The sequence below is a fragment of the Pelobates fuscus genome, chromosome 12 (genome assembly GCF_036172605.1).
Source record: "Pelobates fuscus isolate aPelFus1 chromosome 12, aPelFus1.pri, whole genome shotgun sequence".
Taxonomy (NCBI): Eukaryota; Metazoa; Chordata; class Amphibia; order Anura; family Pelobatidae; genus Pelobates; species Pelobates fuscus.
The window spans coordinates 114064423-114087593 of record NC_086328.1 but is presented as its reverse complement, the minus strand read 5'-3'; the positions used below and the strand labels follow the sequence as shown (position 1 = coordinate 114087593).

General features: G+C 40.7%; 1 protein-coding gene across 2 annotated transcripts in view; it reads left to right on the top strand.

Moving 5' to 3' along the window:
* PRDM11 (PR/SET domain 11) overlaps positions 1-22565 on the top strand; it is a 38455-nt gene extending 15890 nt beyond the window's left edge. The window contains exons 3-8 of one of the 2 annotated variants that reach the window (XM_063437259.1): positions 1264-1367; positions 4726-4988; positions 5489-5556; positions 14713-14900; positions 19047-19685; positions 20341-22565. In XM_063437259.1, the coding sequence (XP_063293329.1) occupies positions 1264-1367; positions 4726-4988; positions 5489-5556; positions 14713-14900; positions 19047-19685; positions 20341-22505 (3427 nt within the window). In that variant the 3' untranslated portion in view covers positions 22506-22565. The remainder of the gene's footprint in view (positions 1-1263; positions 1368-4725; positions 4989-5488; positions 5557-14712; positions 14901-19046; positions 19686-20340) is intronic. The other variant, XM_063437260.1, reaches the window with a different exon arrangement.
* Positions 22566-23171: the final 606 nt, after the last annotated feature.

The following is a 23171-nucleotide window of genomic DNA, read 5'->3' as shown; positions in this document are numbered from 1 at the left end:
TGTCAGACTTAGTAGGGGAACAGAAGCTCCTCTACCGCTGCCTGCCTTCTCTGCCTAGCTACTCGCTCTTACTGGCAGGAAGGGAACGCTAGGCAGTGTGCTCTCCGGGTTACCGGGAGATCATATCCTCCTGGCACACCCCAAGCAGTGGCACCCGGGACGGACCTCCCTCACCCTGCTTAGTACGCCACTGGTTCTCAATGCTTAATTCTCAATTTAGGAGTTAAATCACTTTGTTTGTACAGCCCTAGTCATAATTCCCTGCGCATGACTTACACAGCCTTCCTAAACACTTTGTGTAAAGAGTCATCTAATGTTTATACTTCCTTTATTGCAAATTATATTTAATTTAGAAATTCTTATCCACTGCTCTGTTAAACAGCTTTCTAGACCCTGCAGGAGCCTCCTGTGTGTGATTAAAGTTCTATTTATAGAGCAGGAGAAGAAAACTTTGAGAGTATGTCATTGAAAATGAAACAATTTTTTAAATGCAGTCTGTGTCAGTCACAGCTAGGGGAGGCGTGGCTAGGGCTGCATAAACAGAAATAAAAGTAATTTAACTCCTAAATGGCAGCGAATTGAGCAGTGAGACTTCAGAGGCATGGTCTACACACAAAAACTGTTTTATTAAGCTAAAGTTGATTTGGTGACTATAGTGTCCCTTTAAGTGTACAGTAGTTCCTATTAAATTATTGTGTCTCCGCTCACTTCTCCCATTAACGGGAACATTCACCATTATTTGTATCATGTTCTGATATCTATATCTCCTCTGGGGCAGTCCAGTCCCAAAAATGCAATTTCAGTCCCATCTGAACACATTTTTAATCTCCCCCTTAGCAAGTCAGTGAAAAAATCTACAATTTATCTATTTTCCATTTCCATTCTGGAATAAAATGTACAATTCCCTTATCAGTTAACAAAAATCCAGTGGATAAGCCGCAGGCTATTTTAAAGTGGGTATGTCACCTCAAACTTTTTTCTCCTACTGTTTAACACTCTGTTTTTCTTTTCTTCTTTTCTGATCTATTTCTCAGACATAAGAGTGGAGATTAAGGCTTAAGAAAAGCCCCACTTCTATGAGAGAGCCTTGCTACCTTACTGTCTCTTTCCAATCTGTTTTATGCCTTGCCCATTTCATAGCTAAATCCCATCCCACCAGAACGATTCATCAAGATGGGTACATCAGACCAAAGTTTTCAGGCAAACTTTAGGTTACCTAAAAAAAGCCTCTACTAATAATGATATTTTTTTGGTCATCCTTAGCTCTGTGGGGTCCAACTCTCGCTGCATGGACCTCGAACATAAAAGGGCGAAGGAGAAAAGAGGAACTGCTTTGTCCAAAAGCCTTCAACAGGTGGATTTCTGGTGTAAGTCAATCTGGCCTGTTAATTAAATGAGACATCTTAGGAGAAAGCCACAGCCACAAATCAAATGTCCTTAATAATTCTGAACCTGTATAATATAAATTATATTAAACTGCATGTGCTACTCTTTCAGTATAACAGGGGAACCGATTCTTGTTTGCATGGCTGTGGCCTCTTGATCAGGAAGAAGATGAATTATAGTAAAGCTATTTCTTCTTTCAGTTGAAAACTGCATCCAATAAAAATGGATAGTCATGGAGAAATAACTTAGACTTTCTAGTTTGATAAATTCACACTAGTTTGTCTCCATGCAGATGCAGTATTTTTAAGGGGCACTATAGGCACCCAGACCACATTAGCTCATTGAAGTGGTCTGGGTGCAGCGTCCCTGTCCCCTTAAGCCTGCCATGGTAATTATTGCAGTTTCTGAAAAACTGCAGAAATTACCTTGCAGGGTTAAGACTGCCTCTAGTGGCTGTCAATCAGACTTTTGGTGATCACATCCATCATCTATTCATTTCCCATATGGGGAGGGCCTAATGCGCTTGAAGTGTTCGCCGCGAATATGCATTACTCGCTGTCGGGTGACGCTTGGGGGAGAGCAAGGTAGCTATAGTGCTAGGAATGCAACTATGTACAGTTGCAAGAAAAAGTATGTGAACCCTTTGGAATGATGTGGATTTCTGCACAAATTGGTCATAAAATGTGATCTGATCATCATCTAAGTCACAACAATAGACAATCACAGTCTGCTTAAACTAATAACACACAAAGAATGAAATGTTTCCATGTTTTTATTGAACACACCATGTAAACATTCACAGTGCAGGTGGAAAAAGTATGTGAACCCCTAGACTAATGACATCTCCTAGAGCTAATTGGAGTGAGATGTCAGCCAACTGGAGTCCAATCAATGAGATGAGATTGGAGGTGTTGGTTACAGCTGCCCTGCCCTATAAAAAACACACACCAGTTCTGGGTTTGCTTTTCACAAGAAGCATTGCCTGATGTGAATGATGCCTCGCACAAAAGAGCTCTCAGAAGACCTACGATTAAGAATTGTTGACTTGCATAAAGCTGGAAAGGGTTATAAAAGTATCTCCAAAAGCCTTGCTGTTCATCAGTCCACTGTAAGACAAATTGTCTATAAATGGAGAAAGTTCAGCACTGCTGCTACTCTCCCTAGGAGTGGCCGTCCTGTAAAGATGACTGCAAGAGCACAGCGCAGACTGCTCAATGAGGTGAAGAAGAACCCTAGAGTGTCAGCTAAAGACTTACAAAAGTCACTGGCAAATGCTAACATCCCTGTTAGCGAAACTACAATACGTAAAACACTAAACAAGAATGGATTTCATGGGAGGATATCACAGAGGAAGCCACTGCTGTCCAAACAAAACATTGCTGCACATTTACAGTTTGCACAAGAGCACCTGGATGTTCCACAGCAGTACTGGCAAAATATTCTGTGGACAGATGAAACCAAAGTTGAGTTGTTTGGAAGACACACACAACACTATGTGTGGCGAAAAAGAGGCACAGCACACCAACATCAAAACCTCATCCCAACTGTGAAGTATGGTGGTGGGGGCATCATGGTTTGGGGCTGCTTTGCTGCGTCTGGGCCTGGACGGATTGCTATCATCGAAGGAAAAATGAATTCCCAAGTTTATCAAGACATTTTGCAGGAGAACTTAAGGCCATCTGTCTACCAGCTGAAGCTCAACAGAAGATGGGTGTTGCAACAGGACAATGACCCAAAGTGTACAAGTAAATCAACAACAGAATGGCTTAAACAAAAGAAAATACGCCCTCTGAAGTGGCCCAGTCAGAGTCCTGACCTCAACCCGATTGAGATGCTGTGGCATGACCTCAAGAAAGCGATTCACACCAGACATCCCAAGAATATTGCTGAACTGAAACAGTTCTGTAAAGAGGAATGGTCAAGAATTACTCCTGACCGTTGTGCACGTCTGATCTGCAACTACAGGAAACGTTTGGTTGAAGTTATTGCTGCCAAAGGAGGTTCAACCAGTTATTAAATCCAAGGATTCACATACTTTTTCCACCTGCACTGTGAATGTTTACATGGTGTGTTCAATAAAAACATGGCAACATTTCATTCTTTGTGTGTTATTAGTTTAAGCAGACTGTGATTGTCTATTGTTGTGACTTAGATGATGATCAGATCACATTTTATGACCAATTTGTGCAGAAATCCATATCATTCCAAAGGGTTCACATACTTTTTCTTGCAACTGTATTTCTAGCACTATAATATTCCTTTAACCCCTTAAGGACCAAACTTCTGGAATAAAAGGGAATCATGACGTGTCACACATGTCATGTGTCCTTAAGGTGTTAATGATAAATACTTAATATAATTTGTGTTCCCAGTTATTTTACTTCTTGGAACAGAAGTTCCTCTTTAAGGAACAAAATTAGCAGTGATGCAATTCAAAAGACCAACTACTTTTGTTCATCTATACTTTTTTTTCTTTTTGAAATGGCTGTATAGATGAAAAGACATTTTAACATTTGTGTATAGATCTCTATAGCTCTTGGCATACCTACACATATTCCTTCTGTGCTGGTAATACATTTGTGAGACTGCCTTGACAACGCAAAGCCACATTACATTGTGGTATTTGTAGACATGAGGTCTAGTCACCAAACAACGTACTGTAGTAAATTTAAAACCGAATTGTGCGTTATTTTAATGGACAAAATGGATGATATAGAAAAATTCTTCAGCTCCACTAGAGACGCAACATGGCTAATTTAACCTGATTTGCAATTCCGTTTTGAGTTCACCACCATTAACTGTTAAGTTAATAAACTCTTAAATGTTTCAGTCGTTTTCATGCCTTTCTTTACTTTTGTTTTTGTATGCCATAGTATAGCTGTATTATTTTAAATATGCAATGTATATTCAGTCAAGACTATATTTTTCTTCTCCAGTATAAAAGTTTTTTATTTTATTTTTTTGTATTGAATGCGTAGCTGTCCTGGCACGGCCAGAGCATGCCATTCAAATTAATTTAATCGTCACTGTGGTGACGTGTTCGTACAGTATTTCTCTTTATGTTGCTCCCAGGGCATGATGTGAAGATGATGTCATTGTAGACTCAAATGCACTTGTTTTTTCTTACCTCCCATGTACTTTGACCTCTTCAGTAGCATTTATTGGTGTGAGGGATTGAGGAAATGTTACTGAGAACTGATATTTCCTTTTGTAATTATTTTAGTTAAAAAAAACAAAAAAAAAACGGAAATTAATTTAAAATATGAATACTGATGGAACCTTTTATTGGACTCCTGGGCAGGTATTGGTGACTCTCCTCTCTTTCTTTTTGTTCATCAGTCTGCGAATCATGCCAGGAATACTTTGTGGATGAGTGTCCCACGCATGGACCTCCGATCTTTGTACCTGACACACAAGTTCCCATTGGCATGACGGATCGGGCAGTTATGACTGCACCACGTGGTATCGAAGTGGTAAAGGACACCAGTGGTGAAAGTGAAGTACGTTGCATCAACGAGATCATTCCCAAGGGCCACGTCTTTGGGCCATACGAAGGGCAGATTGCCACCCAAGACAAATCTTCAGGCTTCTTCTCATGGCTGGTATGTACCTACTGTACAATGACATTAGTTTTCTCATTGGTCATTTTCATCTCTATTATAAACAAATACAATCTGGAGTGCGGCTGGGGTGTGCAAAGCTTCCTGCTCTAGCTTCTAATTCCAATAAGGTGTCTTATGTAGATGTCATAAATGTATCATTGACCTCTTGCTGTGTTGTACAATTTTAATGTGCACCTAAGCAAAAGCTCTGTTTTGGACTAGGCTGATGTCTCTGTGCTATATAGTGTTCATTTAGCAGATTTTTAAGACCTTTAAGCAGTGCCACATTCCGACAAAATGTGAGTCTCCAGCCACTGTCGACCTATTCTGAAGTGCTGGTTCTGCCACATTTTGCTCTTCCTTCCTAAAATCAGGCATCTGAATAATTTATTTGAAAAGTAGTGTATTTTTTTTTCTTTTATTGTGATATATTATGAATAGCTCTGGCTTTGGCTGTAACTAATCCACAGTAAGTATCTTTCTTTTCTTTCTTTTTGTAGATTGTGGATAATGACAACCGGTATAAATCTATCGATGGGACAGATGAGGCGTGTGCTAATTGGATGAGGTAAGATTCTGTTGCACAATTTAACCAATGACATTTTGTGGCTCCTCAATCCATGTGTCTCTAATCTGTTTTTATTTAACTTGAGGGTGTGTGCAGGTGATTAATAATAAAATGACAATCCATTCCAGTTGAACAAGAGAATAAAATATGTCGCACAGGATAAACATTAGCTGACCTGCCAGCACATCCTGGAGACCCACAATCCAGTCTTGGCAATGGGACAGGAACAAATAGAAGAAACCCAGTCACCCGGTCACAGTATGAACAAGTGGACTTGGAATATTTTGAAACTTCAAGTATGTCTTTGTCCAGCCCAGATAGGCAAAAATACACTTAAAGGATTTGAAACATGCCTTCTATTTGGTGGAACCTTGAATAACCATGTTCACACTGAGGCCTAGCTACTGGACTCCTTCTAGTTTGTTGTTGACTGGGGAGCTTGTGAATTAAAGTCCTTATCTCATGCACCAGCTGCAGGGAAATTCCTGCATAGAGCATAGTGCTCTTAGTGTCTGGCTTAGTACACAGACCTCTGAGCCGGAAAGTAATTGTGCTGCGTGCCTGATCACCCCGTACAGGTAATTGTATGGCTCAGTGGGAGGACCTACACTTCCTCACATTATGTCAGTGGGAAGAGGGTGGAGCCTGAGTTCTGGACCTGATGAGGAAGACGGCAAAACAATGAGAATTTAAAAGGTACGTTTTAAAGGACCGTATCTTCTTAGCACTATGACTATTAAAATACATTTTTACTCGTACTTCTTAAAGTTTTGCAAACTATAAAAAAAAAAATAAGTGGAGACGAACATGTGGTATATAAGGAGCTTCTAATAAAACACAAAGATAGTACAGATTTCACACCATTATATTGAGAACCGTTGTACTGAAAGACAATTGCTGAATAAATACTGTCTAGCTTCCTCTTACACGGGCAGTGTGGGCCAGGGTAAAAAATGTTTGTAAATAATGTCAACCAGCGCTTGCTTTTCCTGGCATTATATTTAGTTTTTTTTCTTTGTATGTATATGGTTGTGTTTGTGAATGTGTGGGTGTAGGTAGAAGTGTGTTTGTGAATGTGTGGGTGTAGGTAGCAGCATGTGTTGTAATCTGTGTAATAGTACGGGTAGCACTGTGTGTCTGACAGTGTGGGTATTAGTGTCTGTGATAGTGTGGATGTGGGTATTAGTGGATGTGTGTGTAGCAGTGTGAATGTGTTTAACTGCGTGTTTGTAACAGTCTAGGTCATTATGCATGTGTCCAATGTGAGAAGCAGTGTGTGTAATAGTGGTGGCACTGTGTGTAGCAGTGAGAATGTATATGTACATGTCATGCTTTATTGAGGTGCTCATTTTAGCCACAGTGCTCTTCCCTCTCTCCCTCTGCTCTGCTCTGGGAACAATACAGAGACCAGGCTCCCTCAGAACTCAGTGATCCCAGATCCTGCATTTTCAGCTAATGCAAAGCACCACTGGCAGAGTAACCGGCAGCGTAGGAACCTATGGCACTATTAGGCATGCGCTTGTAGGCAGGTACCTGGAAATCCAGCTCTGTCACCAAGACTGAAATAATCAAATGGTAAAGGTTCAAACAAGCTTGAGACCTAAATGAGATTGTTTGTTTATTCTCAGTGCTCTCTCTCAGCATTTTTGTTGTTAATTTGCATAAAAATACAGCCAGCTCCAGTCTGGCTTCTCCGTTTAAAAGCTTATAAAAAATATAGATTATTAAAATGATCCCTTATCAGTTCAGATAGACTTACTATTCGGAGTCCAAATATTGACTTTACAGAGTAAACACTTTCAGTCTTTTTTAGAGGGCACTTGTAAATTACCAAAATGTTTTCTTAAAGCGTTATTATAGGCACCAAAACAATTCTAGCTTAATGAAGCCGTTTTGGTGTATGGATCATGCTCCTGCAGTCTCACTATTAAATTCCCTGCCGTTTATGAGTTAAATCTTTAGAATTTCATATCTGCTGCTCTGTTAATAGATTTCCAGGCCATGCAGGAGCCTCTTGTGTGTACTGTATTTTTCGCTCTATAAGACGCATCTGACCATAAGACGTACCTAGTTTTTAGAGTAGAAAAAACAAGGGGAAAAAAAGTGTTCCTTACCACACACTCCCCTTCCCTGTCCCATAGTGTTCCTTATCACCCACTCCCCTTTCCCACAGTGTTACTTATCACCCACTCTCCCCCCTCCCCTTTACCTACACCCCCCTCCCTCCCCTATAGTGTTCCTTCACCCACTCCCCCCCCCCCCCCCCCTCCACCTTTCCCTTAGTGCCCCTCTCTCTCCACCCCCTTGGTCCCCGGTAGGTCTCCTACCTTTATGTAGCGTGGCCGAGCGGAGCAGTGCGCACAGGGAACCCGGCCGGGGGGAAAGGAAGTGAGCACTTAGTGCTCACTACCTTTCAGTCCGGCCAGGTACAGGAAATGTTGGTTACATATAAGCCTTCTATATACAGAATTTAACTTTCATGTATATTTAATATTTGGCTCAAATTTGTTTTTGTGTGCTGTTACGAGTCCATGCACGATCAGAGATTACCTTAGTTAATCTCAATGTTACCACAAACAATTCCATTCTATGTAACTTGCATGTGGTCTGTGAGTATAACATTGGGTGGTTTGAATTCAGTCCAGAGCAGCGATTGAGGCCTCGCAGGGTCATAATGAGGGGAATGCCTAAATATAATCCAGATTAGCTCCCCAGACAATTTAGAAATTGGAATCATCCTTGATATCATCTCAAACTGGCAGAATCCCCAGACCTGCTGGCCTTCCTTACTGTATTGGAAAGCATTTCTACTTCCTACAACCTTTCAACTCTATGACCTCGATTTAACAAGCTTTCCAAATGATCTAATACTGTTAGAAAAGATTCCAAGAGATTCATTTTCAGATGTCGCCAATAAAGTGTATGGGAACCTTTTGTAAATAAATTATTTTTAAATTGGTCTAACGGTGTCAAATCATTTTAAAAGGTTACTTAATTAAGGCCAACTTACACCCACAGATTTGTGTCAACACAGGCACCTAACCAAACGTTCCACCCGCAGACCTGTGCAAACACGGGCACCTACCTTTTTAACAATTTTCTATAGAATCTAATAAGATAACCTATTTAGACAGAGAATTCCAAATCTTTATTGTTCTTACTGTAAAGGCCTTTTCCTTTGCTGTTGTGGCGGAACCTACCTCGCCACTGGGCATTGGAGGGGCCTGGCTGCCTGCCTCTTACCTGCTGACTATGGCCCCTGGAAAATTGGTACAGTTAAAGATTTATATTTGGGCATATTGTACTGTATATTGCTGCTACTGGCCCTTTTAACAGCATCTATGGACACATTGGGACTTTTGGGACTACTGTCCCTTTAAGACTGTGAAGCATGTTCTAGTGTGCTGCCTGTAATATTGTATATGTATTCATGTGTTAAGTTTAACCTGGGTGATATGTATGCAGCATTCATCTGATTGTTCGGTAGAATCACTCCATTCATTATATTGAGTGAAACTACCGAACAACCAGACCACCCAGGAATAAGTGTGCCTCCAATTACAGTTTGCAACAATGTTGCAAACGGGTAATTGGCAATCATTGTAATATATTCTTTGTCCTCTGGGTGGCCGCCATTCGGGAAACAAACACGTGGCGGCGGCCATCTTAAACTACCGAACAGCGGTGTTTTGCCGTCGAGTGTCTGGAACTAAAATCGGACACTTGACTAGGCAAACACCGCTGAGACCTCCATACTCCCAGGAATTCGTATAGAAACTACCGAATGACCCGCCGTTCGGTAGAAAGAACCCCACAAACAAGGGAATTCATTCAAACCCTCTCTAGGCTCTATAACACAGGCAATTCGTCTGTTTTCATTCCCTTGTTTGTGACCGACCGCAGGGCCAAAATGCATGGAACTGTTTTCGGATACTTTACCCATGCGGTCGGTCAAATCTTTGGAAACCCATATCTGCCGAACCATTCATCCGAATGACTTGAATTTTGAGTATGTTGTCCCCCTGAATAAGGGCTATCCAGCGATGCTGGATTTAAAGGTGTACCCCTTGTTTTTGGGGTACATCCAGGAATTGGGGAAAAGTGTGTACTGTATAATTGGGTTAAGTGTTAATCTAAGGGGAGGAAATGTGTGGGAGGTACATCCATGTGATTGGTCAATTTCATCCTCCCCTTGGGAGTGTCCTGTATGTACCTGTTTGTGAATAAAAGCCAGGCTGGATGAGCCAGTCCAGAGTTCCTGTTTTAACCTCAAAGTGATGTGTCGTCTCATTATTGGGGGAAGGATTTATTGTATGCTGTTCCAGTTGACTGCTAGGGGTACAAGCCTATTCGTATGGTTCCTATTCAATGGTCTACAGCATTCATACGCTTGGGAGAATTTAAAGGTTTCTCGGATTCGGTGATTATGGTGTCTGCCAGAGTGCTTGGAGTCCTCAGGAAGCACTAGGAGCATCCATTAACGGAGGTACCAAGTCGGGGTGCCAGGCGATCCGTTACAGCTGTAAGTGAAAATACTTTTCTTCCAGTTTCAATGGATCACCTCTTGTCTGTTTTATATTCCTGCTTATGAACAGCAGTTTGTTTTGACCCTGTATATATTTACAGATTACAAAGTGCTATCATATCCCCTCTGAGGTGCCTTTTTTCTAGGGAAAACAAATCCAGTTTTGTAGCCATTCCTCATAATTAATGTTTTTCATGCCCCTTGCTAATTTTGTAGCTCGCCTACAGAGGTACCCTTCCACCCACAGCCCTGTGCAAAAACTCGCACCTATAAACCGTTTCACCTACAGCCATGGCCAAAAACACAGCCATCAACTACCCACAGATGTGCAAGCACAGGCACACCTTAATCCTTCCATCCACAGACACTTCCATCCAACCAGAAACATCTGCACTCACCAACACAGACATACATGCACACACTGACAAGCCTACCCTAACAAAAAATACAGCCTCCACATTCCTTTCATTCCTCTGCTCCTTTCATGACATTAACCTGCTGCTAAAACCTTTTAGTTCTGTCGGCTCTTACAGTCTCATGTAGTGAGATGCCTTGGAAATAGTTGCCACATGCAGTTTTGTTTGTTTTAGATTTGTCTACCAGATGGATTCCATGTGGAAGTCTTTTGGTCCTGGCAGTATGGAAACTCGTAGACAGGCTAAGTGTTGCTTCATAGAAAGGATTAGATTTGGGGACGTGTACATTTTTTCTTTCTATAGAAATGTCCTAGAGTGCTCTGAAAATAATGGAATTGTAATAATATTTTAGATTCAATGCTCCTTTAAAACAAACTCACGGGGGGGGTTGGGCCTAGCAGCCGAGCTGGCCAGACGTGTGTGTGTGTCTCTGTGTCTCTGATAAAACTAAGCTAAAACTTGGCAATTACTGGCCATAATCGTGAATTCTACAGCCCTGCACCATGACTGATTATTACTGAACCGAGTGGGAGCTTGTGGATACAAGCACTGAATACTTCTGAAGAGATAAACCACGCTCCTCACATGCGGCCTAGCACAGAAGGCGACCTCATGACAGGGAGAGGCGGCCAACCTCCCAACATGTGGACCACTTTGAGCAGTGGCCCTGCTGATACCCCGCATCCCCCCCCTCTGGACCGGTGGGGGTTATCCCGGTCCCCACTGGGGAAACCTCCATATCTACAGCACTCCGAACCGCTGCCGGAGCGAAGCCTGCAGGCCGAGCCCAAGATGGCCGCCGAATCCCAACCTGAGCAATCTCGAGTGGGGTCAGACATCCAAGCATGGAAAAAGAGCTTCGAGGCCCGATTTAATCAAATCTGTCAAGACTTCTGGAGGCGTTTGGAACGCAGACCAACCCCCCAGGACTTACCTGCTACACAGAAGATTGCAGCTGAAACTGCTGTCCGCAGATCCGACGCCGGAGCGCACCCGCCATGCCGAAAGTCACACCGGAGGTCTTACAAGGCGCCGGAGAGGAGAACAACATAACACCACAGTAAGACTGCCTTGCCGTCCCACCCCTACTTGCTGGCTAGGCGCCCTGGGGAAAGCGGAAAACACTTGACTAAGCCGCTCCGTCGGGTGATTCCCACCTGGCAGCGCAGACCAGGAGCCCAGAGAGGACTCAGAGGCCTTAGCCAGATATCTGAACTGAGTTGCTCGACGGCCGGGACAGTATGGGAGCTCATTCGAGGGCTGGCCGTATGGAGTGATGGACTTGGGTGTCTCAGTCCTAGCAGCCCGCCATTAATGGGCATCGGATAAGCAGCCCCACACGAAGAGCAAAGAGCCCTTGGAGTACAGCCTGCTCTCAGTGCCGAACGGGCTTGATTACAGGGGAACTTTTAATTTTAATTTACCAACTCTTATGTTTATATGCCAGTTAATATTAAATGCTACTCTCTACACCTAACTACTGATGGCAAATATGCAATATTACCTGTGTGAGACGAGCCTGAAGGTCTTAATCCATAAGATATGACTGCCTAAACATCCCTTTTGCAGCGAAACTATGCCCCACTGTTGAAATGTAGTGCTCCTTACTTTTCTCCCACAGCATGACTAGAGCTTAGCTCGTACACACTGGGAAACACTAGCCAGATTGATCAAGGCGAGATACCTCCCTAGGAGGCAAACATCCCAGAGCACACCGGCCTAACCGACAGCTTCCCCTCCCGCAGCCGCCGATCCATCTAAGCTCGGTGTGGGCATGCTATTTCAATCCACAACCCACAAATTGCTTCTTAAACATGCTCCATCCCTAGAACTAGTACCCGGCAGATATTAAGCGACAGAACAAACTAAAGATTAACGTGTTACACTGGAATCATATTTTGTCTGACGGTATTAAGTTCAGCCTACCCAGTATGCCTTGATAATGCCTGATGCCTTTGCATTGTCAGACATAACTTGTTTTAGCCTGTTTACCCGAGCTCATGGTTAACCTTATAAGCTACTCACCTCAGCTAGACTTACCTGGCATAACCCTAGTGTATTTTGTGTTCAACTCAACATATATACCGTAAGTTGTTATGTACACTCATGTTAAGCCTGTTCAATTATCACAAAAAACACTGATTCACCTGCATACTACGCGCACGCTGTCGTGGCGTTTGTTTATACAATGTACTTACCTGCACAACAAAAAATAAAGAATAAAAAATTTTTTTTCCAAAAAACAAAAACTCACAGGAAGCAAAATAGACTATCTGGGACAAGAAAAGTTACTAATCCATCCAATGTTATGTCTACAGAAGGGCAGACTTTTTTGTTGCTTTGTGTTTGTCTGCATAGACGAGCCAGCACATTGCAAATTATCTGTGCAGAGACTGTAATTTGTAATCTCAGGGAGAAGCCTACAAACTCCAGATTTGAAGTATCTGCTGCTTTGATCATCAGTATCACTCACTCCACTTTATAAAAATGATCTATTATCGGCATACTGTCGAAGCACGTCTCCATTTAAACACAGTAGCAATGACACAATTTGCCTCACATTGGAAACCGTTTTTTATACCATTTAGGGATTTCAAAGTCTTAATCTGATTTGCTCCTACTGGGATACAAAGCAGTAAAATAATCTTACAATTCTTCGATGAAAACAGGAAACAAGTAGTCTGAATAGACACTGGTATATGCAATACAATACAATGTATATATGAATACAAACTTTTTAAACTGCAAGAATACTTTTTAGGGCTTACTGTAATTTTTGCTCATTCTGTCTTGAAAGGTGTTTTATAGATTTAGAATGGCTGATGTAGACTACAGAATAAATGAAAGAAGTATTCTAAGCTAGCATGGTGCTTATGCTGCCAATCGTTTCTGGGGCACCAGTTTGACAAAAAAACACGGCTCTTCCTGACACCCAGACTGACACCCAACTGCCTTCTCAAACGGATTGATAATGCAGACTGTAAACTTTAAACATTTTCGATTTAAATTTCATATAAACAGGATGGTAGTGAGTTGCTGATAGTTAAATCTATATTAATATTGCATAGGTGTAAATACTGCTTTAGTATTGAATCCGAGGAGTGGGTGTACTCTGGGTGCCCAGGATGAGCAAGTTTTTTTTTTTTTTTTTTGTAAAACAGCTTAAAAAACATTTGACAAAGAACTGGGAAGTTGAACTCGGAGACATGTGGCAGCATAGCCGCTAATTTAAGTCGTAGCGGTTATGTTGTTTAGATTGTTGCAGTGTTACATATGTGTTGAAACTTGCCGTTTTAAAAACAGGTTTGTGCCTGGATATAGCTGAGATTTTGACCTCGTTTGATGAACGTGCAATGCTGCCCTGTAGAAGCAAGAAACCATTGACAGAGCTTTTTAGTAGTTGTGAGGATCATGCTTTATGTTTGCTGTGCTTGCTTTTTACTTTTTCTATGGCAATATGGGTGAATTACCTTGAAATGCCATCAGATAGCTACATTTCAAAGTGCTTTAGATAATGTGATGCATGGTTGGGTGTACAGGCCGACAGGCAGATTTATTTGTGAAATCTTTGTTGATTCAAATTTCTTATTTTTCCTATCGGCTGCTTAGAGCAGTGGTAATGTCACTAGAATCGGGAAGCTCATGTTTGAATCCAAGTGTGCCTGGACAAGACACCTAGCGATATATACCTACCTACATTCATTGCCTCTTCCCCTTTTTTATACTGTAAGTTTAACATGCTGTAGAATTTCTCTCCGCTATATAGTATAATAATAATGGCAAAAATGGCACAGTCAATGGTGGATTTATAGCTGGTATTGGACAATGTGTCAGGCAGAAGATGATGGGCATTGACTGCACTGTGCAATCTTGTATTTGTGCAGACGTGGTGGATATTATTTAATGTCTTTCAAACTGAGCTTTTAAAACTTTTGTCAAATTTGTGAGAGGTATTAGGACTGTCTCACATGGACTGTCTTCTGTCCGTTTGACTGATCAGTTTGCATGAGATTCTAAAATCCTAAAGAGGGGCAATTGGGAAACCCCCATATGACTTCCAGAATCCACTAGACAACCTGCAAACATTCTGAGACTACTTCTAGAGAGCACTGTTAGTTTTTCTTTTTTGAATTTGCCATTTATGCAAAGTAAGCCATTATCTTCATCTGTAAGAATTTTTATATCTTAGCGTATCTCGTCTTTTCTAACTCTTAGGTATGTGGTGATCTCCAGAGAGGAGAGGGACCAGAATTTAAAGGCTTTTCAGCACAGTGAGAAGATCTACTTCCGTGCTTGCCGTGACATCCAGCCCGGGGAGAAGCTGCGAGTGTGGTACAGCGCTGATTACATGAAGCGACTGCACAGTATGTCTCAGGAGACCATCAACCGGAATCTCACCAGAGGTATCTAGCATCTTTCTGTCTACTTAAGCTGTTAACTCAAATTCTCCATCACTGCTAATACTTTGTGTATGTGGTTCAAAAAAGCCACATTCGTTGGGACATTCATTATTGTATCTCTATCTTTCTACGAGCCTTATTTTTCCCAAGAATCTTTACAACTGAATTAGTGTTTATGCACCATGTGTTCCCAGCTATTTTTCTATATAGGTGTTTTTTGTTTTTGTTTTTTTGCATGTATATTTCCGAACACTTCTTAAATTATTGCAAAGTTCAACATAGGTTAAGGAAGTTCATACACAGAAAAGTCAGCTCCTTAAAGGAAAACCATCAACTCCTGCGGTCATTTAAATAATCCGGTCTGGAGCAGCACTTAGCAGACTGAAGATCGCTCTGCTCTCCCTAACACAGTGTATGTGCCTGGCGATGACAGCTGATGTCATCACAATGTGAAATATCTATGCAACAAAGCAGCGTAACTCTCGGTCAAGCAAGCTCTGCTCCTGAGCGAGAATTACTTTAATGGTCGCGCTTAGGGGAGGAAACGCCGCAGGAGATTCCAGTTTTCCTTTAAATGCAATAGAGCTGGGCATTGCATGTAAAGGGGTCTATTTAATAAACACTGATTTACAGTGAAACGGTTCTTCAAGTTGAAAAATGTTGTCCAAGTAAAAAAAAAAGTTAAACTTTTTCAGAGTTTGTGATATTGTAAAAATAATGTTTACATTTTATTTATTTATGAATTCTTCAGTTTAGCTTTTTTTGCCTAATTTTAGGAACGTGGTTATTTTCTCACGACAATTCAATGTCTAGTAAAAAAAATAATAATTCATTAATAAAAATAATAAATACATGTGTTTAGGCCCAGTCCCAGTTTACTCCTATAATTTGTTCCGTAAATGTAAACTTTGATTTTTGAGCCTGAAAGTTGTATATAACATATTCCTGTTGATAAAAATATTTAGTTTAAAAGGGGAGGGATTAGAGCATGTAGTGGAATCATCTTTTTCGTAGTGAAGTTTTGTTACATTGGACCGTTTTTGTCTACGTGTATCAGTCAGTAGACAGAGTGCACTGCAAGGTATCTCCAGAACGACATCTTATAGTATACAATTCTGCTACAAATGGACATTTGCATTTCAGCATAAAAGATATTTACTGCTTTGCAATCTTACTATAGGTATATCTCCTGCAATTCCAGGTAGATATATCTGTTGCATCTTAATCCACATCTTTAGGTCTGGTAAGAAACGTAAGATCGTCATTCAATGCACAAAGCATAGAAACATAAAATGTGACGGCAGATAAGAACCATTCGGCCCATCTAGTCTGCCCAATTTTCTAAATACTTTCATTAGTCCCTGCATGAGCTCTCAACAGCAACAGCATGTATCAGGGCTAAAGAACACAAAATGAGGAGGTTGGTGCAAATCACAACTCTGAAACATCATGCACTTAAACAGCAGAGCAACTGAAGACCATATTAGACTTTGGAACAATCTGAACATGTGACCCTTTTCCAGAGCCTCCTCCTTTAACCTTTCAAATTGATCTTCTTCTATATTTTCCTTAAAGTCCCCTCTTTTTGTTTTTATACTTTTATTTTTTTTGTACAGATTCCCAGTACTTGCCCTGTATATGCTGCATAAATCCACAGATTGCATCGTATTGTTTTTCCCTAATTCCCCAGACTCTGAGGCATCACATTTACTTTTGTTTTCTTTAATAGCAGTAATTATGTGTTTGATATTAAACAAAAAAAAACTGAAACTAGGACTGTTTGTTAACGTGCCACATGGTAGCTCAGAGCTGATGTAGTTCACTTTGCAGCTAAAAGTTTATCTTCTGAACTGAACATATTTTTGCGTAGGTGCAAGTTCTAACCTTCAAGTGAATTATGCACGTTGTTCCAACACAATCTGTTCTTATATTTAAGAGTATTTTTATAATATCCAGAAACATTTACATCAAAGCCTGAGTTATCTAGAAAAGTGTGGCCTCTAGAATATGTAGACACTGCTTTTCAACGTGGTGGGCAAAGCTCTACATTTACGAGAAGAATACACTGTGTCAAAGCCAGTGCTTGGATGTTTGTTGTTTTTTACCACTGGTACTGGTTATTTGGTTACCATGTGTGTGGCTATTTGAACGTAACTCAGAAACCCAAAAGGACAAAGACGCGTAGTCGTGTGTCATTGATGAACATGGAAATACAGCCTATGTGAACAATGAAATCTGCCCTATAAACTGTGATTAAGAAACAAAGTGAAGATTCATTAAGCAGCCATGCTCATTATGGACTTCTAAACCTGGAGTTAAATATATTGAAACAAAATCTCAGCTTTTTAGGGCCTTTATCTGTCTAATGTATAATACATTAGTATGAAATGGGTTAATGCAGGGGCATTGACTACTAGTTTTCTGTTGTAGCGTACAACGGAACATTGGAGCTGTAGGTGTCCATAGTTATTCTTCTGTGTTTGAGCTATGTCTACATTTTCCATTTTGTAGAATAATTGTGACCAGGTTGCGTATTTGTTACTGAGATGAGCGATGAGCTGCCCAGGTCTTAATGGGAGTATCATGCGGATGAGCCTACTGGTCACAGTGGAAGCCACATACTAACAAGCTACCCAGACCACAGAGAGCTGCATAGTGATGGTTTCCTACCATAATATCCACAGCCACTGAGGGAGGACCATATACAATCTGGAAACAGTGTATTCGTTGGTGCCATGGGCCACATAAGAGCTGGTACATTGTATCTGTTTTGTTTGAATAGCACATTATTGGTTGCTTCCTGTAATATTTGTCAATGGAATATATATATATATGTCGTTTGGAATGGTGCGGTAAGCTTAACTGAAAATTCCCTATTGGAATGGTGGTATCCTATTTGTGAACCTGCTGATTTAATACTGGCTAGCTTTCACCAACTTTCTAGAATGATGGGGCTTTCAGCACCATTTCCAGAATGTACTTGTTTTGGGGCTCAAAAACAGATATGCAGCTATTCAGTTCCCTTTATGTGTATTAGGTTACAGTTTTTGAAAAAGTACAAAATGATTATTATTCTAAAATATATTACCCATAATTTATAGATAATCCCGTCCTCCCCCCAGGGCAAGGTTTTCCAAAGCCTCCTGTGTGCCACATTTACTATGATAACTTGACCAGGATGTGAGGTCTATTCTTTTGGACCCAAATACACTGACACACCTCCACAGATATGTTTGGCCACCAAATTACTGCTTACCTACTGTAGTACTCCTTGTCCAGCATTGGAAGGCAGAAACATAATGAATACTTTTCTGGAAATTCAGAAACCTGTTTAGGCCTCTATGGTGGCACTCCCCTGCATTGTCATTGGCTGGGACTAGTTTAAGCCAATCACATTGCAGCTATAACAAACCTCTGCGTGCCTTTTAAGATGTTTGCTAATTCAAGAGGTGTTGATATCTCCACCTCTAGTCGCATAGGAGTCCTGGGGACCTCAATGACATTTTTCAAGTGATAGGATTTGTTTTAGAGGAAGGACTTCACTCATTGAGCAGATGGAATAAATCGGGCAAAAATGCTATCGGTTCCTTTAAAAAAAAGATAAACATAAAAGAAAAACTACTTAACGTATTTTAGCAGCCTGCATGTTTACTTAAAAAAAGGGAATTACCTCCGCCTGTCTTCTTTCACAACAAAGGTATGTATATATATATTTTTTCTTGCTAAGTTTCCTGAATACTATATTATAGAGGAAAATGTGCCACGTTGTCAGCCATATAAAACTGGCCCGAGAATGAATACCAGTACTTCCGTTACAGTGTAGTTATATATTTTAAATTCTGGGCTGATAGCAAGAAGGGCTATCTAATTCATATGCCATTTTTCCTTCTGATCTGTGCACCTATTAGCAGAAAACATAGGCAGATTTCTAAGCTGTACATTCTTGTCATAACTTTTAAGATAGTTTTTTTTTTTTTCTTTTTCATTTGATTCAAGTGCCCATTTTAAGTGTGTATTTTTTTTTTTAAATCTTACTACGGTGTGTAGGAAATTTAAATGACAATCTTAAACACTATGTCAGTTCCTAATGTTTTCTTTTTCCCGGGGATCATGTGTCAAACTGGTAACACACCTAATTTTCCTTTCTAGGAGAAAAAAGGGTGTTTATTGAAAAAAATGACAAACTTTTGGAAAACCAAGAAGACGTGAAAGGCACCTTTCCGTTGACAAGCTTTAAACAAGGGAAGAGCCTTTACAAGCGGAGTTATGAGGAGGGAGACATACACCCTCAGACCAAAAAGAAAAAAATTGACCTTATCTTCAAAGATGTCCTCGAGGCTTCTCTGGAGTCTGCCAAAATGGAAGAGTGTCCTTTGATGACCAGTAGCCCCATCACAGTAAAAAGGTCTTCTAAGTACCAATATGAAGACCATGGCGAGAGGTGCAAAGGAAACAAACAGTGTTCTCCTACCCCAAATCAGACACGGACCCAGATGGAGTGGAAAATTCCCCAAGCTTCCACTCTAGGTCTCGAGAGGGAAGCCAGTCTGCCAGATGATGATGGGGAAAATCATTTGTCCATTAAAGCAGAAAGTCCTGCTGAATCTTCCACAGTAGGTGATCTAGAAGAGATCCCTTCCACCTCTTTCTGTCCAAACTGTATAAGGTTGAAGAAGAAGATAAGAGACCTTCAGGCTGAGCTGGAAATATTAAGGTCTGGCAGGGTCCCAGAAACTCCCCCATTGCCCCATCATATAACTGAGGTCCCAGAGCTTTCTGATATATCAGGTAAGAGAAACCAGAATGAAAGATAGAAATTAATTATTAACACTAGCTTGGTGACACAAGTAATCTAAAGTTTACTCTGTTCATGTATTACAAATAAAACTTAAACGTGTTAATCTTGGTCCTGTGGTTTGCATATCTATATTAAGAATTGAATGTATAGAATTGAGAGCAGCATTTTATTATATAACTTATATTAAATGTAATTTAGAAACATTTGCAGATGGAACTGATTCTGAAACTGATTGTGATGTCTGAACTGCTAACAGGAGCATCACAGTACAGTGGTGTCTGGCTCTTTAAGATAAAAACTGTTGATTTAAAAAAATATTTTTTTTCCTTATATTCAACTTTATGTATGTCTTTTTTTGTTTTGTTTTTTTTTTGTTTTTGTTTTTTATTATTGTTAAATTATTACTAAGCTATGTGTTAAAAAGTGAACGCAGCTTGTTACAGATTGTTCAAAATTTGATAAACCAAACGCAAACATAGTTTCTTGCTCTGTAGGGTCACATGGTGCATAAATGTAGCTGTGCACACGCCTTTCTGTCTTCTATCACATTCTCTTGTTTGCTATTCAGCATTTTATTTAAATGTTGATGTTTGAAGTCTTTTTAAAAAAATTCCCCATTTGTTTTTTTTTTTGTTTTTTTCCCAGTTCCAGAAAACATGGTCATAGCTCCCACCATGATGGAAGATGATGACCAGGAAGTAGACTCCGCTGATGAATCGGTTTCCAATGATATGATAGCCGCTACTGATGAGCCTTCCAAGATTTCAGCTGCCACTGGCAGGCGAATACGTAGATTCAAACAAGAATGGCTGAAAAAGTTCTGGTTTTTGAGGTACTCGTCCACATTGAACGAAATGTGGTGCCATGTATGCAGGCAATACACCGTGCAGTCGTCTCGGACTTCTGCTTTTATTATCGGTTCAAAGCAATTTAAGATACACACCATCAAACTCCACAGCCAAAGCAATCTCCACAAAAAGTGTTTGCAGCTCTACAAGTTGAGAATGCACCCGGAAAAGACAGAGGAGATGTGCAGAAACATGACTCTTCTTTTCAACACTGCATACCACTTAGCAATGGAAGGTAGGCCTTACTATGATTTCAGGCCCCTGGCTGAGCTATTGAGAAAATGTGAACTCCGAGTAGTTGACCAGTACATGAACGAGGGTGATTGTCAAATCCTGATCCATCATATTGCCAGAGCACTTCGTGAAGACTTGATAGAACGTATTCGACAATCACCATTCCTGAGCATCATCTTGGATGGACAAAGCGAAGACCTGCTCACTGATACAGTGGCGGTATATGTCCAATATACTAGCAGCGACGGACCACCTGCAACAGAGTTCCTTTCTATTCAAGAGCTAGGCTTACCTACGACTGAGAATTATCTCCAAGGAATTGACAGAGCTTTCTCAGCCCTTGGGATCAGACTGCAAGATGAGAGGCCAACGGTAGGCTTGGGTGTTGATGGTGCCAATATCACTGCTGGGCTTAGAGCAAATATGTATATGACAATCAGAAAAACCTTGCCTTGGTTACTGTGTTTGCCTTTTATGGTACACCGACCTCACCTAGAAATTTTAGATGCAATTAGCGGAAAAGAGCTTCCATGCCTCGAAGAATTAGAGAATAATTTGAAGCAGTTACTTAGTTTCTACCGGTACTCTCCTCGACTTATGTGTGAGCTACGACTCACAGCTGCAACCCTTTGTGAAGAGACTGAGTTTTTGGGTGACATCCGTGCTGTAAAATGGATCATAGGTGAGCAGAATGTCCTAAATGCGTTGATTAAGGACTACCTGGAAGTAGTGGCACATTTGAAAGATGTCAGTGGACAGACTCAAAGAGCAGATGCTTCTGCTATAGCACTTGCCCTGTTACAGTTTCTCATGGATTATCAGTCAATTAAGCTTATCTACTTCCTGTTGGATGTGATTGCGGTTTTGTCACGCCTTGCCTATGTCTTCCAAGGTGAATACCTTCTTGTGTCCCAAGTGGACGAGAAGGTGGAGGAGGCTATTCAAGAAATCAGTAGGCTGACTGATTCTCCTGGCGAGTACCTTCAGGAATTTGAAGAAAATTTCCGTGAAAGCTTCAACGGTATCGCTTTGAAAAACCTACGTGTGGCAGAAGCTAAATTTCAGTCCATTCGGGAGAAAATTTGCCAGAAAACCCAGCTCACATTGGCCCAACGGTTTGATTCCCGCAGCCGACTGTTTGTTAAATGCTGCCAAGTGTTTGATTTATCTGCATGGCCCAGGAGCACAGAGGAGCTCATAAGCTACGGTGAGGAGGAAATGTTACAGATATATAACCACCTAGAGAGTATACCTTCATTTCTCACAGATTTGCCCAGGGAAGCCTCTGATCCAAGGGGAAGTATGTTGATGGAATGGCGAGAGCTCAAAGCAGATTACTGTATAAAAAATGGTTTCAAAGATCTGATCGGTCACATTTGTAAGTACAGGCATAGATTTCTGCTTTTAAATAAAATCGTTCAGATCTTAAAAGTCCTTCCGACTTCAACAGCCTGCTGTGAAAAGGGACGCAATGCTTTGCAGCGGCTACGCAAAAACAACCGTTCAAGGCTGACGTTGGATCAGCTAAGTGATCTCTTGACCATAGCAGTGAACGGTCCCCCCATTGCCAACTTTGATGCCAAGAGAGCTCTGGACAGCTGGTTCGAGGAAAAGTCTGGAAACAGTTATTCTTTATCGGCAGAGATGCTCAGTAAGATGTCTTCTATTGACCAGAAGCCCATGCTTCAAACAATGGAAGTTGGATCAGAGTATTATCAGGACATTTAGGGTTCTGCAGCCCTGAACTGTAGTATACTTTTTTCTATCTATACTCTTAAGTTTTGGTATATTATTAAAAAAAAAATTATATAAATATATAAATATATATATATAAATATATTAAAAAAAATATATAACACATATATGTTACTAAATATATATATGTTATATATGTATATTCCCACTAAAGATTAAACATGACTGAGCCTTTTTGAAAACCTCCCAAAGAAAAGGTATCATATTCCTCACTTCACACACGGCAGCTAGGTAGGCAGTAGGTGCACGATGTCTGTCTGGCAGAGCAGGAACCCCCTTTCACTCCCCCAACCCCCATTCTCTAAGCTTCCTCAATGCATGTACAGTATACCAGATCAAGGTACCTATTTTTCATTGAGCTGTCACCTAGCACTTGTTTGCAATAGTCTTTGTAGTCTGGAAATAAATTATGTGGTCCTTCTTCAGCAGTTCGACACGTTCCAGAAGCCATTGAGGGTTCTAAATATTTAATCAATGTTACCATTTTATTTTTGCTAAATTGTTTTACTATGTTCAACAGTGGTTTCATTTTAATTTTGCTAAATTGTTATGTTCAACAGAAACAGTTGTTTGCTATAGTATTTTTTTTTTTAAACCTAGACAAGATGGATAGTCTTGGTGGTCCAGATGTTTCCGAGC